A 16,174-nucleotide genomic window follows, 5' to 3' on the forward strand; every position below is an offset into this window, starting at 1 on the left:
GTGACGGGGGGAATGAAGAAACTACACTCCCCCTGTCACCTCTTCCCCACTGCCAGATCGGCCGCCGGCCAGCTCGCTGAGTGTGTAGGGCCCATTACAGAATCCGGTTGCTGTAATATTTTAAACGTTTTTAAGTCTTTTTACTCTATATACACTTCTATAAATCTCCCTCATGTAAATTATTGATGTTTCTCTTCACAGTGATTAAACAATTTAACAATTCTGCGCACACACAGACAATTTCATATTGAAGATTTAATAAAGAATTTTACAAAATACACATGAAAACTGTTCATCCACATTTCACTGTATAGCTGCTAAAAAGTTATGTTGGTGCTAAATACATGTTGGATCCACATTCTTAAGTGAAAGGAAAGACTGCATTTTATAGTCAAAATCTGCAGGTCTTCTCTGTGGTTCTTTATACTTGTGAGTCATCTTGTTTCCTAGATATGTAATCAGTTCGCAACACGCAACAAACTGCTCCATCTTCTTCTTGTATTTGTTCCGTATATAATCTGACTTCCGTGGGTTGAACGCTAGAAAGGCACAATTAGTATTATTTGGTGAAAACAAGCAATGTGAGATGGCAATTCATTATGCTTACAGTGTATAGCAATCCAATTAAGACATATAGAATTGTATAATATCTAGTAATTTCTCAGTATATAAAGTGACTTTACTCTGAATGTGCTTACCTTTTAGATGATACGCAATGTACAGCAGGGCCGATTGCTTTACACTTAAAAATGGATACTTAGGCTTCAGACAACCTACATCATTTAATGCCTTTATTAGAGCGGTGGCTGCTCCCTGTATGAACACAAACATGATTGCTATGTCAGAAATCTAAAAATGTCATACATACATACATTTATTATTTTTTTTGCTTCTGTCCAATCACCAAAAGTCAATATTCTTGTTAGCTTTGTTACCATCAAGAATATTTATTAACAATTTCTTTACTAAAATAATGTGAACATTTCGCATTATTTTAGTATCACCTGAATGTATTAAAGGGCTTTTGGAGCAGTTTTCGTGGAGCAGATGGATAACTGTATTGGGTATATTTACTAAAGTGTGGGTTTTCAGAAATGGAGATGGTGCCCCTAGCAACCAATCAGATTCTAGCTATTATCTTCTAGGTCGAAGCTGCTAGATAAATGATAAGTAGAATCTGATTGGTTGCTATGGGTCAGTTGGGGACATTAAAGAATAAGAATCAGCTACAGAGAAAATCCCAAGGGGACTGTGGCCCCGATTTATCAAACCTTGGAGAGTGATAAATTGCACGGTGATAAAGTACCAACCAACCAGCTCCTAACTGTCATGTTACAGGCTGTGTTTGAAAAATGACAGTTAGGAGCTGGTTGGTTGGTGCTTTATCACCGTGCAATTTATCACTCTCCAAGGCTTGATAAATCTGCATAGGTATCCCCAATAATTCACCTATAGAAACACACTGATGGGACCTGTGCTAGTGAACTTCCTCTTGACTCGGTATGGCAGAACATAGCAGAACGCATTCTTTTAACAAAAAAAAAAATCTGTTTTTAATGTCATAATATCAAATCTAATATTGTAACAATTTTATACAATGTAATATATCACAGCTGGTTTATATGTACATATAATTCTAAATGTTTTGAAGACAACTGCTAAAATACACTATAAACAAAAAAGAAAAAATGGATATATAAAAAAGAAAAATTGGAAGTAAATGTTGTCAGGTTAAATCATACACTGGCTTTGCGGAACAGAGCAATGATGGTTATTGTTTGATGGAAAAAAGCAAAAATCTCAGCTCCTTGTAGAAGATATCAGATTATTTAATGGAATATCAAACTCTTCCTATTATCTTTGAGTTCATTTTGTTCATCTGATAGTATAAGATTATCTGTCCCAAGATGGAATGGTGGCTCCTGTCAGGGTATGACAAATAAAAATGTGTATTGCACACGTACGGCTATCAGGTATGCTGTGGATAATTCTATCACCATAAATAAGTGGGTAATAATAACAGCTGTTGCTCTGTGCTGTATAACCAAGTCAGTTCACTGTCAATAAACCACAGATTTTTGCTCGTACGCTTCTGAGGTGTGAACAGAAATCCAACAAAACTAGTGCTGCATTGTGAGTTGCGGACTTACTGCCCAAGCTAACAGCATAACATTTGGCACCTAAGTCAAAGAATGCCTTTTACAGTGACAAAATGGCATTTTGTAGGTGTGGTAACTTGCACAATGTGGCTATGTAAATAGCTGTGGCCACCCTTTCCCAGTGCTATTCAATAGCGTGTTGAATTGCCACCATTGAGAGGTGAAGAAATATCTTTGATATAGGACTAAGTGCACAGTGCCACATACATTCTGGGTGTAGACTGCAGTGAGAATATGCAGACTGTGGGGTATATTTACTAAAATTCGTATTTTCCCGATTGAGGTTAAAGTTCAATCACGAATGACATCGAAAGTGTAAAGTTGCAACTTTTTGAATTTATTACGATTAATTTACTAAGCTGTCGTATTCTGCATTTTCGTATTTACCGATGTCGATGTCATTCGTTTTTTTTTGCAGTGTTTTACGTGAGTGACTTGTAAAACACTGCCGACTTTAACACAATGAATCTCGGCCGGATCTGTGAGATCCGTGCTGGGCTTCATTGTGCACCTTTATTAAAATAAAAATCATTGTTAAAACAAAAAAATGCGTGGGGTCCCCCCTCCTAAGCCAAACCAGCCTCGGGCTCTTTGAGCCGGCCCTGGTTGAAAAAATATGGGGGGAAAAATGACAGGGGTTCCCCCATATTTAAACAATCAGCACCGGGCTCTGCGCCTGGTCCTGGTTCCAAAAATACAGGGGACAAAAAGCGTAGGGGTCCCCCGTATTTCTGAAACCAGCACCGGGCTCCACTAGCCATATACATAATGCCACAGCCGGGGGACACTTTTATATTGGTCCCTGCGGCCCTGGCATTACATACCCAACTAGTCACCCCTGGCCGGGGTACCCTGGAGGAGTGGGGACCCCTTCAATCAAGGGGTCCCCCCCCTCCAGCCACCCAAGGGCCAGGGGTGAAGCCCGAGGCTGTCCCCCCCATCCAAGGGCTGCGGATGGGGGGCTGATAGCATTTTTGTCAAAAAATGAATATTGTTTTTAGTAGCAGTACTACAAGTCCCAGCAAGCCTCCCCCGCAAGCTGGTACTTGGAGAACCACATGTACCAGCATGCGGTGGAAAACCGGGCCCGCTGGTACCTGTAGTACTACTAAAAAAAATACCCCAATAAAAACAGAAGACACACACCTTGAAAGTAAAAGTTTAATACATACATCCACACCTCCATACACACATACTTACCTATGTTCACACGAGGGTCGGTCCTCTTCTCCATGTAGAATCCATGGGGTACCTGTTGGAAAAATTATACTCACATAATCCAGTGTAGATGGCTCCTCTTCTTTTCTATTTGTAATCCTGGTACTTTGCAAAATAACAAAACGGACACCCGACCTCGCACTGAAAGGGGCCCCATGTTTTCACATGGGACCCCTTTCCCCGAATGCCAGGAACCCCCCCTGACTTCTGTCTAAGAGGGTTCCATCAGCCAATCAGGGAGCGCCACGTTGTGGCACCCTCCTGATTGGCTGTGTGCTCCTGTAGTGTATGACAGGCAGCACACGGCAGTGATACAATGTAGCGCCTATGCGCTCCATTGTAACCAATGGTGGGAACTTTGTGGTCAGCGGTTGACCGAAAGTAACCTCACCGCTGACCACAAAGTTCCCACCAAAATGATGACTGCTATGGGTGAGGGGTGATCGTGCTGGGAAAGGGGTACAGGGTCAGAGGCGGAACTAGCATCTGTGCTAGGGGGCACCAGGCAAAATCTTGCCTAGGGCATCATATTGGTTAGGGCCGGCTCTGGCTGGGGAGCAGTGTCAGGAAGGTGTTGCTTCCAGGGGCAGTGGACCAAGGAAGAAAGTTGCCTGCCAATAAATATATTGGAACTTTGGGCCATATATATTGCATTTATTCAGGCAAAGGACAGCCCAAATCCGCTCAGACAATGCAATGGCAGTAGCGTACCTCAACCATCAGGGAGGAACTCGCAGCCAGAATGCAATGAAGGAGGTCACACATTACAGTGGGCAGAACTTCATCTTCCAGCCTTGCCTGCAGTGTTCATTCCGGAGGTCCTAAACTGGGAAGCATATTTTCTCAGTCGACATGCCATTCATACAAACGAATGGGCTTTACACCCAGAGGTCTTCCAAAATCTGGTAGACAAATGGGGGTTACCACGTTTGGATCTCTGTACCTCAGTCTCCCAGAAAAGACTGCCACGTAAGGATCAAGCACCTAGCAGTCGGGGAGGAAGGGGAGTTTGAAACTTAACGTGTGGAAATGAGATATCTCAGTCCCCCTGAAAAGACTGCCACAAAAAAGGTACGGCACCAGCAGCAGGGGAGGATGTGAGCATTGTTTATAGCTCATTACTGCATCAGTGATATTTAAAGTAGCTGGCCAGCTACTTACATACAATTGTGGACACTGGACTTACGAATATAGGAATCGAATGTCCGTAACTCTCTGGTTGTCAAGAATTACATCAGGGGAGTCCATTAACTAATTTATGTCCATCTGAATGTAGTTTAATTGACTTGGGTGATACACTGGCAGCAGCTCCATAAAAGTAATACTGCTGATACATTGTTGAAGATTAGCTACAAGGTAGCGCTGGATATGTAAACAGAGCTTTTCCTGCATATGTTTGGCTTTAAACTATAGGTTAAAATTGCTGGATTATTTAATGCAGACAATTTTATTAGATGGTGATGTGTTTTAAAGTTTATACACTTGTCCCAAGGTTATAATAAATTGTTTTAATTAAATAAAAAACCTTTTTATTCATTGGTTGAGGCTTTTTCTGTGCGCTGCAATTCTGTTGCTTTTTAGGTTACCGGAGAGATCTCACAGCGTCACGCCAGAACAACAAAGTTCCTGCATACGGGTCAAGAACAAAGGATCCCAGAGCGATCTTTGTGGATGCCCTGTGAGTGAGGTGGGATTTTCGTCTGGCCTATATGTTTCCACCAATCGACCTGTTACCCAGGGTAATGCGAAAGTTAAACAAGGACAGGGCGCCGTAATACTAATAGCTCCGGCTTGGCCCAGAAGACATTGTTACACAGATCTGCAGAGGATGTCGATGGATGCGTCAGTCTTACTCCCTCAACGTCCAAATCTACTGTCTCGGGGTCCTTGCTATCACAAGGACCTAGATAAAATGTCTTTGACAGCGTGGCTCTTGAGACTTACATCCTGAAAGTAAGAGGATTCTCACAACAGGTAATTCAAACTATGCTCAAAGCAAGAAAACCTTCCTCAGCTCGCATTTATCACCGAATATGGCAAGCCTATATTCAATGGTGCAGTGACCGGAAATTTGACCCTAGGACGTTTAGAGTTTCCAGAGTCTTGGCATTCCTTCAGGCAGGAATGGACAAAGGTCTACGGGTGGCTTCCTTGAGAGTGCAAGTATCAGCATTGACTGTATGGTTCCAAAGAAACTTGCTAACCTACAGGATGTGCGCACTTTTTTCCAGGGAATGCTGCGCATTTAACCTCCTTTTGTTCCTCCTACAGTGCCTTGGGACTTAAGTTTAGTCCTAATGGCCCTTCAAGTTGCCCCATTTGAACCACTTAAACGAGTGGATCTTAAATGGTTGATAGCTAAAGTTCTCTTTCTACTAGTTATTGCTTCAGCTAGAAGAGTTTCAGATTTAGGGGCATAGTTATGTTGCCCTCCTTTTCTGATTTTTTTATCCAGATAGAGCGGTTCTCAGAGCCCAATATGGGTATCTTCCTAAGGTGGTGTCTAAATTCCACCTTAACGAAGAAATTGTAGTCCCGGCCTTCCAGGGGCCGGACCTTTCCGCGGGAGATGCATCGTTGGACGTAGTCCGTGCCTTAAGGATCTACGTGGATTGTACCAGTGCCATCAGAAAGACAGACACTCTCTTCATTCTCTAGGGTTTTCATAATAGAGAATGGCCTGCTAATAAGCAGACGCTGGTGAGGTGGCTTGGGATGACAATTTCAGAAGCATACTCTCAAGCTGATCTCTCTGTTCCGGCTAATGTCTCTGCCCACTCTACTCGTAAAGTAGGTCCGTCATGGGCAGCACAACGTGGTGCTTCTGCAGAACAGATATGTAAGGCAGCCACATGGTCTTCCATTAACACATTCATTAGACATTATGCCTTTGATACCTTTGCCTCTCAGGACGCTGAATTCGGGCGAAGGATTCTCCTGTCCAATCAAGAGCGTCCCCACCTCTAAATTGCTTTGGGACAATCTGTGGACCCTGCCGGAGAAATATTCGTTATGATAAAACTTACCATTGATAACGTTATTTCTCTGACGTCCTAGTGGATGCTGGGGACTCCGTAAGGACCATGGGGAATAGCGGCTCCGCAGGAGACTGGGCACATCTAAAGAAAGCTTTAGGATCACCTGGTGTGCACTGGCTCCTCCCCCTATGACCCTCCTCCAAGCCTCAGTTAGATTTCTGTGCCCGACGAGAAGGGTGCACACTAGGGGCTCTCCTGAGCTCTTTGTGAAAGTTTTAGTTTAGGTTTATATTTTCAGTGAGACCTGCTGGCAACAGGCTCACTGCATCGAGGGACTAAGGGGAGAAGAAGCGAACTCACCTGCGTGCAGAGTGGATTGGGCTTCTTAGGCTACTGGACATTAGCTCCAGAGGGACGATCACAGGTTCAGCCTGGATGGGTCACCGGAGCCGCGCCGCCGTCCCCCTTACAGAGCCAGAAGAGCGAAGAGGTCCGGAAAAATCGGCGGCAGAAGACGATCCTGTCTTCATATAAGGTAGCGCACAGCACCGCAGCTGTGCGCCATTGCTCTCAGCACACTTCACACTCCGGTCACTGAGGGTGCAGGGCGCTGGGGGGGGCAGCGCCCTGAGACGCAATAAATCGATAAAAAAACCTTATATGGCTAAAATAAATGCATCACATATAACTCCTGGGCTATATGGATGCATTTAACCCCTGCCAAAACATACAGAAAAAGGATGATAAGGACGCCGAGAAAGGGGCGGAGCCTATCTCCTCAGCACACTGGCGCCATTTTCCCTCACAGCTCAGTTGGAGGGAAGCTCCCTGGCTCTCCCCTGCAGTCACTACACTACAGAAAGGGGTTAAAAAAGAGAGGGGGGCACAAATTAGGCGCAGTATATAACAATACAGCAGCTATAAAGGGAAAAACACTTATATAAGGTTATCCCTGTATATATATATAGCGCTCTGGTGTGTGCTGGCAAACTCTCCCTCTGTCTCCCCAAAGGGCTAGTGGGGTCCTGTCCTCTATCAGAGCATTCCCTGTGTGTGTGCTGTGTGTCGGTACGTTGGTGTCGACATGTATGAGGAGAAAAATGATGAGGAGACGGAGTAGAGTGTCTGAAATAGTGTTGTCACCCCCTAGGGGGTCGACACCTGAGTGGATGTACTGTTGAAATTGCGTGACAGTGTCAGCTTTGTATAAATGACAGTGGTTGACATGAGACAGCCGGCTACTCAGCTTGTGCATGTCCAGACGTCTCATACAGGGGCCCTAAAGCGCCCGTTACCTCAGATACAGACGCCGACAAGGGTACTGACTCCTGTGTCGACGGTGAAGAGACAACCGTGATTTCCAATAGGGCCACACATTGCGTGATTGAGGCAATGGAAAAAGTTTACACTTTTCTGATAATATGAATACCACCAAAAAAAAGGGGTATTATGTTTGGTGAGGAAAAACTTCCTGTAGTTTTCCTGAATCTGAGAAATAAAATGAGGTGTGTGATGATGCGTGGGTTTCCCCCCGATAACAATTGATAATTTCTAAAAAGTTATTGGCAGTATACCTTTTCCCGCCAGAGGTTAGGGTGCGTTGGGAAACACCCCCTAGGGTGGATAAAGCGCTCACACGCTTGTAAAAATAAGGGCTCTACCCTCTCCTGAGATGGCCGCCCTTAAGGATCCTGCTGATAGAAAGCAGGAGCGTATCCTAAAATGTATTTACACACATACTGGTGTTATACTGCGACCAGCAATCGCCTCAGCCTGGATGTGCAGTGCTGGGTTGGCGTGGTCGGATTCCCTGACTGGAAATATGATATCCTAGATAAGGACAGTATATTATTGCCTATAGAGCAATTAAAAGATGCATTTCTATATATGCATGATGCACAGCGGAATATTTGCCGACTGGCATCAAGTATAAGTGCGTTGTCCAATTATTCCAGTAAAGTGGTCAGGTGATGCGGATTCCAAACGGCATTTGGAAGTATTGCCTTAAAAGAGGGGATGTACCCCAGGTCGCCTCTCAAAATAAGACGCCGTATTATCAGGCGCAGTCCTGGTTGGCAAGCGGACAAAAGGGTTCCTCTTTTCTGCTCGTGACAGAGGGAGAGGAAAATGGCTGCAGAGATCAGCCAGTTCCAAGGAACAGAAACCCTTTTCCGCCTCTGCCAAGCCCTCAGTATGACGCTAGGGCTTTACAAGTTCAGGCACGGTGGGGTCCCGTTCTCAATGAATTTCAGTGCGCAGTGGGCTCACTCGCAAGTAGACCCCTGGATCCTTCAGATAATATTTCAGGGGTACAAATTGGAATTCGAGACGTATTCCCCTCGCCGTTTCCAAAAGTCTGTTTACCGACGTCTCCCGCTGACAGGGAGGCAGTTTTGGAAGCCATTCACAAGCTGTATTCCCAGCAGGTGATAATCAAGGTACCCCTCCTGCAACAGGGAACGGGGTATTATTCCACACTATTGTGGTACCGAAGCCAGACGGCTCGGTGAGACCGATTTTAAAATCTAAAATCTTTGAACACTTGCATACAGAGGTTCAAATTCAAAATTGAGTCACTCAGAGCAGTGATTGCAAACCTGGAAGAAGGGGACTACATGATGTCTCGGGACATCAAGGATGCTTACCTTCATGTCAAAATTTACCCTTCTCACCAAGGGTATTTCAGGTTATGGTACAGAACTGTATCAGTTCGGACGCTGCCGTAGGGATGGTCCACGGCACCCCGGGTCTTTACTGAAGTAATGACCGAAATGATGATATTCCTTCGAAGGAAGGGAAATTTAGTTATCCTTTACTTGGACGATTCCCTGATAAGGGTAAGATCCAGGGAACAGTTGGAGATCGGTGTAGCACTATATCAGGTAGTGTTGCGGCAGCACGATTGGATTTTCAATATTCCGAAATCGCAGCTGATTCCGACGACTTGTCTTCTGTTCCTAGGGATGATTCTGGACATAGTCCAGAAAGAAGGTGCTTCTCCCGGAGGAGAAAGCCAGGGAGTTATCCGAGCTAGTCAGGAACCTCCTAAAACCGAACCAAGTCTCAGTGCATCAATGCACAAGGGTTCTGGGTAAAAATGGTGGCTTCCTACGAAGCAATCCCATTCGGCAGATTCCACGCACAGTGGAACCTTCTGGACAAATGGTCCGGGTCGCATCTTCAGATGCTTCAGCGGATAACCCTGTCACCAGGGACAAGGGTATCCCTCCTGTGGTGGTTGCAGAGTGTTCATCTTCTAGAGGGCCGCAGATTCGGCATTCGGGACTGGGTCCTGGTGGCCACGGATGCCAGCCTGCGAGGCTGGGGAGCAGTCACACAGGGAAGGAATTTCCAGGGCTTATGGTCAAGCCTGGAGACATCTCTTCATATAAACATTCTGGAACTAAGGGCTATTTACAATGCCCTAAGTCAAGCGAAACCCCTGCTTCAGGGTCAGGCGGTATTGATCCAATCGGACAACATCACGTCAGTCGCCCACGTAAACAGACAGGGCGGCACGAGAAGCAGGAGGGCAATGGCAGAAGCTGCAAGGATTTTAGCTGGGCGGAAAATCATGTGATAGCACTGTCAGCAGTGTTCATTCCGGGAGTGGACAACTGGGAAGCAGACTTCCTCAGCAGACACGACCTTCACCCGGGAGAGTGGGGACTTCACCCAGAAGTCTTCCACCTGATTGTAAACCGTTGGGAAAAACAAAAGGTGGACATAATGGCGTCCCGTCTAAACAAAAAACTAGACAGATATTGCGCCAGGTCAAGGGACCCTCAGGCAATAACGGTGGACGCTCTGGTAACACCGTGGGTGTACCAGTCAGTGTATGTGTTCCCTCCTCTGCCCCTCATACCAAAAGTACTGAGAATCATAAGAAGGAGAGGAGTAAGAACTATACTCGTGGTTCCGGATTGGCCAAGAAGGACTTGGTATCCGGAACTTCAAGAGATGCTCACGGACGAACCGTGGCCTCTACCTCTAAGAAAGGACCTGCTCCAGCAAGGGCCTTGTCTGTTCCAAGACTTACCGCGGCTGCGTTTGACGGCATGGCGGTTGAATGCCGGATCCTGAAGATCCCTACCCTGGTCAAGGCCAGGAAAGACGTAACCGCAAAACATTATCACCGCATTTGGCGAAAATATGTTGCGTGGGGTGAGGCCAAGAAGGCCCCTACAGAGGAATTTCAACTGGGTCGTTTCCTCCATTTCCTGCAAACAGGACTGTCTATGGGCCTAAAATTAGGGTCCATTAAGGTTCAAATTTCGGCCCTGTCGATTTTCTTCCAAAAAGAACTGGCTTCAGTGCCTGAAATTCAGACATTTGTAAAAGGGGTGCTGCATATACAGTCTCCTTTTGTGCCTCCAGTGGCACCTTGGGGATCTCAATGTTGTGTTGAGTTTCCTAAAGTCACATTGGTTTGAACCACTCACCACTGTATACTTAAAATATCTCACATGGAAGTGACGAGTTAGCCCTGGTTTCAGCCAGGCGTGTGTCAGAATTGGCGGCTTTATCATATAAAAGCCCTTACTTAATATTTCATTCTGAAAGGGCAGAATTGAGGACTCGTCCTCAAATTTTCTACCTAAGGTGGTTTCTGCATTTCACATGAACCAACCTATTGTGGTGCCTGCGGCTACTAAGGACTTGGAGGATTCCAAGTTGCTTGACGTGGTCAGGACCCTGAAAATACATGTTTCCAGGACGGCTGGAGTCAGAAAATCTGACTCGCTGTTTATCCTGTATGCACCCAACAAACTGGGTGCGCCTGCTTCTAAGCAGACGATTGCTCGTTGGATTTGTAGTACAATTCAGCTTGCACATTCTGTGGCAGGCCTGCCACAGCCAAAAATCTTAAAATGCCCACTCCACAAGGAAGGTGGGCTCATCTTGGGCAGCTGCCCGAGGGGTCTCGGCTTTACAACTTTGCCGAGCAGTTACTTGGTCAGGAGCAAATACGTTTGTAAAATTCTACAAATTTGATACCCTGGCTGAGGAGGACCTGGAGTTCTCTCATTCGGTGCTGCAGAGTCATCCGCACTCTCCCGCCCGTTTGGGAGCTTTGGTATAATCCCCATGGTCCTTACGGAGTCCCCAGCATCCACTAGGACGTCAGAGAAAATAAGAATTTACTTACCGATAATTCTATTTCTCGTAGTCCGTAGTGGATGCTGGGCGCCCATCCCAAGTGCGGATTGTCTGCAATACTGGTACATAATTATTGTTACCAAAAAATTCGGGTTATTGTTGTAGTGAGCCATCTTTTCTAGAGGCTCCTCTATTATCATGCTGTTAACTGGGTTCAGATCACAAGTTGTACAGTGTGATTGGTGTGGCTGGTATGAGTCTTACCCGGGATTCAAAATCCTTCCTTATTGTGTACGCTCGTCCGGGCACAGTATCCTAACTGAGGCTTGGAGGAGGGTCATAGGGGGAGGAGCCAGTGCACACCAGGTGATCCTAAAGCTTTCTTTAGATGTGCCCAGTCTCCTGCGGAGCCGCTATTCCCCATGGTCCTTACGGAGTCCCCAGCATCCACTACGGACTACGAGAAATAGAATTATCGGTAAGTAAATTCTTATTTTCTCCTAAGTTAGCAGTATCCACAGGGATCCCAACCTGACGCACCTGATTTGAAGATCCTTTCACTCACTAACCTCTTCCTTCTTGTACAGAAGCGTGTACATGTGTGTTCTTCTCGCCTGATTAGGGTTGTCTATCCCTTGAGTTTTGGAAAAACAACTGATTTGCCTGAGCAAGGAGGCGGGGATATATGGACAGGCCCGTTGCATGCAGGGAGGCCGAAAGCTTTGACCAATTGGTGCAAATCCGCTGTCACGTCATCATATCCCAATGTTATCCTGAGGATACGGTGGACTTAGGAGAAATAACATTATCAACGGTAAGTTTTACCATAACAAATATTTTCTGCTTTGTTCTGCCATACAGATTCACAAGGGAATTCACTAGCACAGGTCCCATCAATGCGTTTCTATATGTAGTTACATTTATTGTGCCTAATGTATCAGCCAATTAAATTGACTGCTTTATCATACAGTACATCTTGCGCAGAGTCTGGCTACTGAGCAAGTTGCATCCTTTTACCACTAAAATGGGCTGAGCTTATTTAAACTATAATAGTCAGTTTTGCATAATTGAAAATATTGCATAAAAATATTAGATCTTTCCCTTCAAATAAATAGGCGTAAAAAGTGTTTTTAATAGTTACAAAAGTTAACAGTAGCACAAAACTAAAAATTTATTGTAATCTCTTGCATTATCACTTGGGGGATTGGCTTGAAATGACCCACTAAAGTGTCTGCCAATTTAGAATCCTCCATCCTACATTATGCCACCTTATCCATGTAGCATGGTTGGTTGCAGGGTGTAAGGTTTGGACCCCGGCGCCCGTGTGCACTGCACACCCTGCACCCATTATAGATATGCCAGTGGACCTATCCCTAGAACATCTCAGCCCAGCGATTGCCTCTGCCGTCGTTTTGGGGATGCGGTCCGGGCAACGCAAGTGTGCCCAGACCGTGCGGGGGGCAGGCCACGGTGGCTGCGTGACGTCACCTGCAGCCGCTGCGAACTGGAGAGTGACGGGCAGCTCCCTGCCAGCTACCCGTGACTCTCCGGGTCGCAGCAGCTGCATGTGACGTCACGCAGCCACCGCACCGTACAAAAGCATTGCTGCCGTGCAATGCTTTTGTACATGTGCGGCGGGGGGAGGGCAGACATGCGGGGCGGACTAGCCCTGTGCTGGGCATCCCCTTGCATGTCAGGGTGGCTGTGCACGGCTACGATCAGGTCTGAATTAGGCCCAATGTTTACTACATTGTAGTCTGAAATAGCGTTTTGTTTTGTTTTGTAGTACAAAACTTGACTGTGAATAACAATGCAGCAATCATTTACAAGGCAAAACCAACCTGGTTTTACCTTGTAAATGATTGCTGCTTTAAAAATATGAGCAGACTTACAGAAATTCCACACCAGCCGGCACTTCGCAGGCTATTACATATTGCCCATGTTCTTTATACCGAAGAACAGGATGTAAACCAGTACTAATATAACATTATAATTTTATTAAATAGTAACCTGTTCAAGGTATCCAGATATCGGAAGACAGGTCAGCATGACTGGCTCCATCTTTGGAGGAAGTTTAGATGGAAGCTTATGATTCCAATATTTTTCAGGAAATCTAGAAACAAAACATTATGGCTTGAGACAGCTTTAAGACAGCAAGTAGGGCCTGCACTACTGAGAGCTAAAGGTTAGGTTTGCCTGAATTACTAAATGAAGAACACATAAAGGCGGTCTTCTTGTGTATTACTGTAAATCCCCACATGACGGAAACATGAAGCAGAAGCAAACAGCACCTTCTTACATGTGATACGGTCAGAACTGGGAGTGTGGGGCTTGGCCTTAGTGTTTCATACAAGCAAGAAACTCCCCGTCTGAGGAGGTGAGGATCGTTTCCCCACCTTCCAAGGTAACAAGTGGTGGCATTGATAGGGCTGCAAATGCATGAGTGTGAAGGGGCTGAAATCGTTTGCTTTCTGAATAAAAGATAAAAAAAATACCCCTTAGGAGAATGATTTACATTCTTTGGGGAGCAAAAGCTGAAAATGTATCAAACTACAAATGCAACTGTTTTATGTGCTGCAAACAGCAAGCAAGTGCATTTAGCTAACATTTTAGATATGAGGGCCCTGTTGTTAACATTACCAACACAGTTATAAACAGCATACAGAGGATCATTGAAACCTTTGACACAATTATAAAATTACCTCATAAACCTCTGCAAATTTTCTTCATTTTTAAATATATAAATATTATCTCTGTATTCCACAGCATGTTCAATGTGTCCAGGAACAAGGGCCTCGTACCTTGGGAGAAAATATAAACAGATACCTGTATAAACAAATGACTTTACACAATATGCTCAGCTCCTTGACAATCCTGGGCGTGGTTCAATGGATCTACAGTAAACACTGTAGAAAGACAGTCAACAGGTCGACAGTAAAAAGGTCAACAGGTACAAAAGGTCGACTTGCAAATGGTCGACACAGAAAAGGTCGATACAAGCTTTTCAAGTGTTTGGGTACCATTTTGTATGTTTCATAATATGTGATCCCAATTAGTATACCGCGTACCCTCACGAGGCTCGCTTCGCTAGCCATACTTCAGGCAAGATTACTATTCCCAATTGTAACTTACGTGTATGGTAAATGAAGCAAAAGTAAAAAAACAAAAAACCTATTTGTTGACCATTTGTGTTTCAACCATTGTCATGTTGACCCTTTTAACTCGTCAACCTTTTGTTACGGTCAACATTAGACACAGTCGACACTTCACCTGTTGACCTTTTGACTATGTCGACCATAGGGAGTTGACCCACTGACTGTCTAGACTTTGTCTATCCAGTGTTTGGAACCCAGCCCAAACGTAACACTTCACTGGGCCATAGTGAAAACAAATGCTCACGTTTTGAAGGCTCACACATTCAGGGACGAACTGGGGACAAGAATAAGCCATAGCATTCTTTGTGTGTGTACAGGGGAAAAGGGGAGTGGCCACATATCATGGGGAAATTGGCATGCATTACAGGGGTGTGGCCACACATCACGCCATTCCTTGAGTCACGAGGATTGTGGTGTTGCTGCACTCTCTTATCTCAGCATACTGGCTGAAAAGAGCATCAGGAGGTGGAATTGCCTGGCTAGGCCTTCAGGAAGCTGGACCAGGCCATCAGCCCTTCTACTTTTGCCAGAATCACCAGTTGGTCAGTCCACCCCTGTGCTCAGTAAACTGGAAGCTAGCATTCCCTCTAAAATAGGATTCTGTGCTTGCAGAGGAACCAATAGCTATAGGCAAGGATGTGGAAGCGTTGACTCCCATGGAAAAAACTAAAATGTTCAAGTTAGCTGCGAATCAAAATAGCGGCACTCTAAACTGATACACTATATGCACTATTTGGCCACATCTGTTAATTATTGAGTTCAGGTGTTTCAGTCAGACCTGTTGCCACAGGTGTATAAAATCAAGCACCTAGCCATACAGTCTTCATTTGCAAACATTTGTGATACAAAATAGGTCGTTCTTATCTTGTTGATTGTTATCTACTTTTCTGCTTCAATAAAAGAAATAGCCGAAAACAAATATTAGATAGAATGACTTGCGCCCGCTTAGCTGCAGCTCAGTCCCGTTCACAAGAGCACCAAATCTTGATCGACATGTACACAAACAACTGAAGAACGGTCAATAAAAGAAATGTTGTAAAAAAAAAAAAAAAAAAATTCCCGGTGGGCCGACGCACCCGCGGGGCCTGTTTTGTTTGAGGACATGTGGTCCTATTTATAGACATAATGAATAAGATGCCAAACAATTTGCATATATGAAAATTACTTTGCCACTTACCCTGTGATTGCAGATGATCTAGTGTATGCTCTGTCTGCCTGCTTGGCTGACATATAAGATTGAGTGAATAGTGATTGGGATACGGTTGGTGTAATAAGCAAGAAAATATATCTTTCTAAAGAATTATAAAAGATGTAATGCCCAGCACTCCTGGTCCTATAGTGTATAAATGCCTGGGTGCCCTCCACAGCAGTGAGTATAAACAATCAAGGAAAAAAATGGCGTCACTCCAGGTCTTAAGGTGGTAAATCTTCAATCAGAAAAATGTAGAAACATCACAGAAAACCAACGTTTCGGGACCCGGGTCCCGAAACGTTGGTTTTCTGTGATGTTTCTACATTTTTCTGATTGAAGATTTACCACCTTAAGACCTGGAGTGACGCCATT

The 16,174-nt window shown here is 44.9% G+C and overlaps 1 protein-coding gene across 5 annotated transcripts in view; it reads right to left on the reverse strand.

Annotated features, from left to right (window-relative positions):
* Positions 1 to 237: 237 nt before the first annotated feature.
* AK9 (adenylate kinase 9) overlaps positions 238 to 16,174 on the reverse strand; it is a 406,441-nt gene continuing 390,504 nt past the window's right edge. For all 5 annotated transcript variants that reach the window (XM_063917113.1, XM_063917112.1, XM_063917116.1 and 2 more), the window contains exons 37-40: positions 14,158 to 14,256; positions 13,466 to 13,568; positions 699 to 813; positions 238 to 539 (exon numbers count right to left, since the gene is read on the reverse strand). In XM_063917113.1, the coding sequence (XP_063773183.1) occupies positions 337 to 539; positions 699 to 813; positions 13,466 to 13,568; positions 14,158 to 14,256 (520 nt within the window). In that variant the 3' untranslated portion in view covers positions 238 to 336. The remainder of the gene's footprint in view (positions 540 to 698; positions 814 to 13,465; positions 13,569 to 14,157; positions 14,257 to 16,174) is intronic.

Source organism: Pseudophryne corroboree, chromosome 4 (assembly GCF_028390025.1).
Source record: "Pseudophryne corroboree isolate aPseCor3 chromosome 4, aPseCor3.hap2, whole genome shotgun sequence".
Lineage (NCBI taxonomy): Eukaryota > Metazoa > Chordata > Amphibia > Anura > Myobatrachidae > Pseudophryne > Pseudophryne corroboree.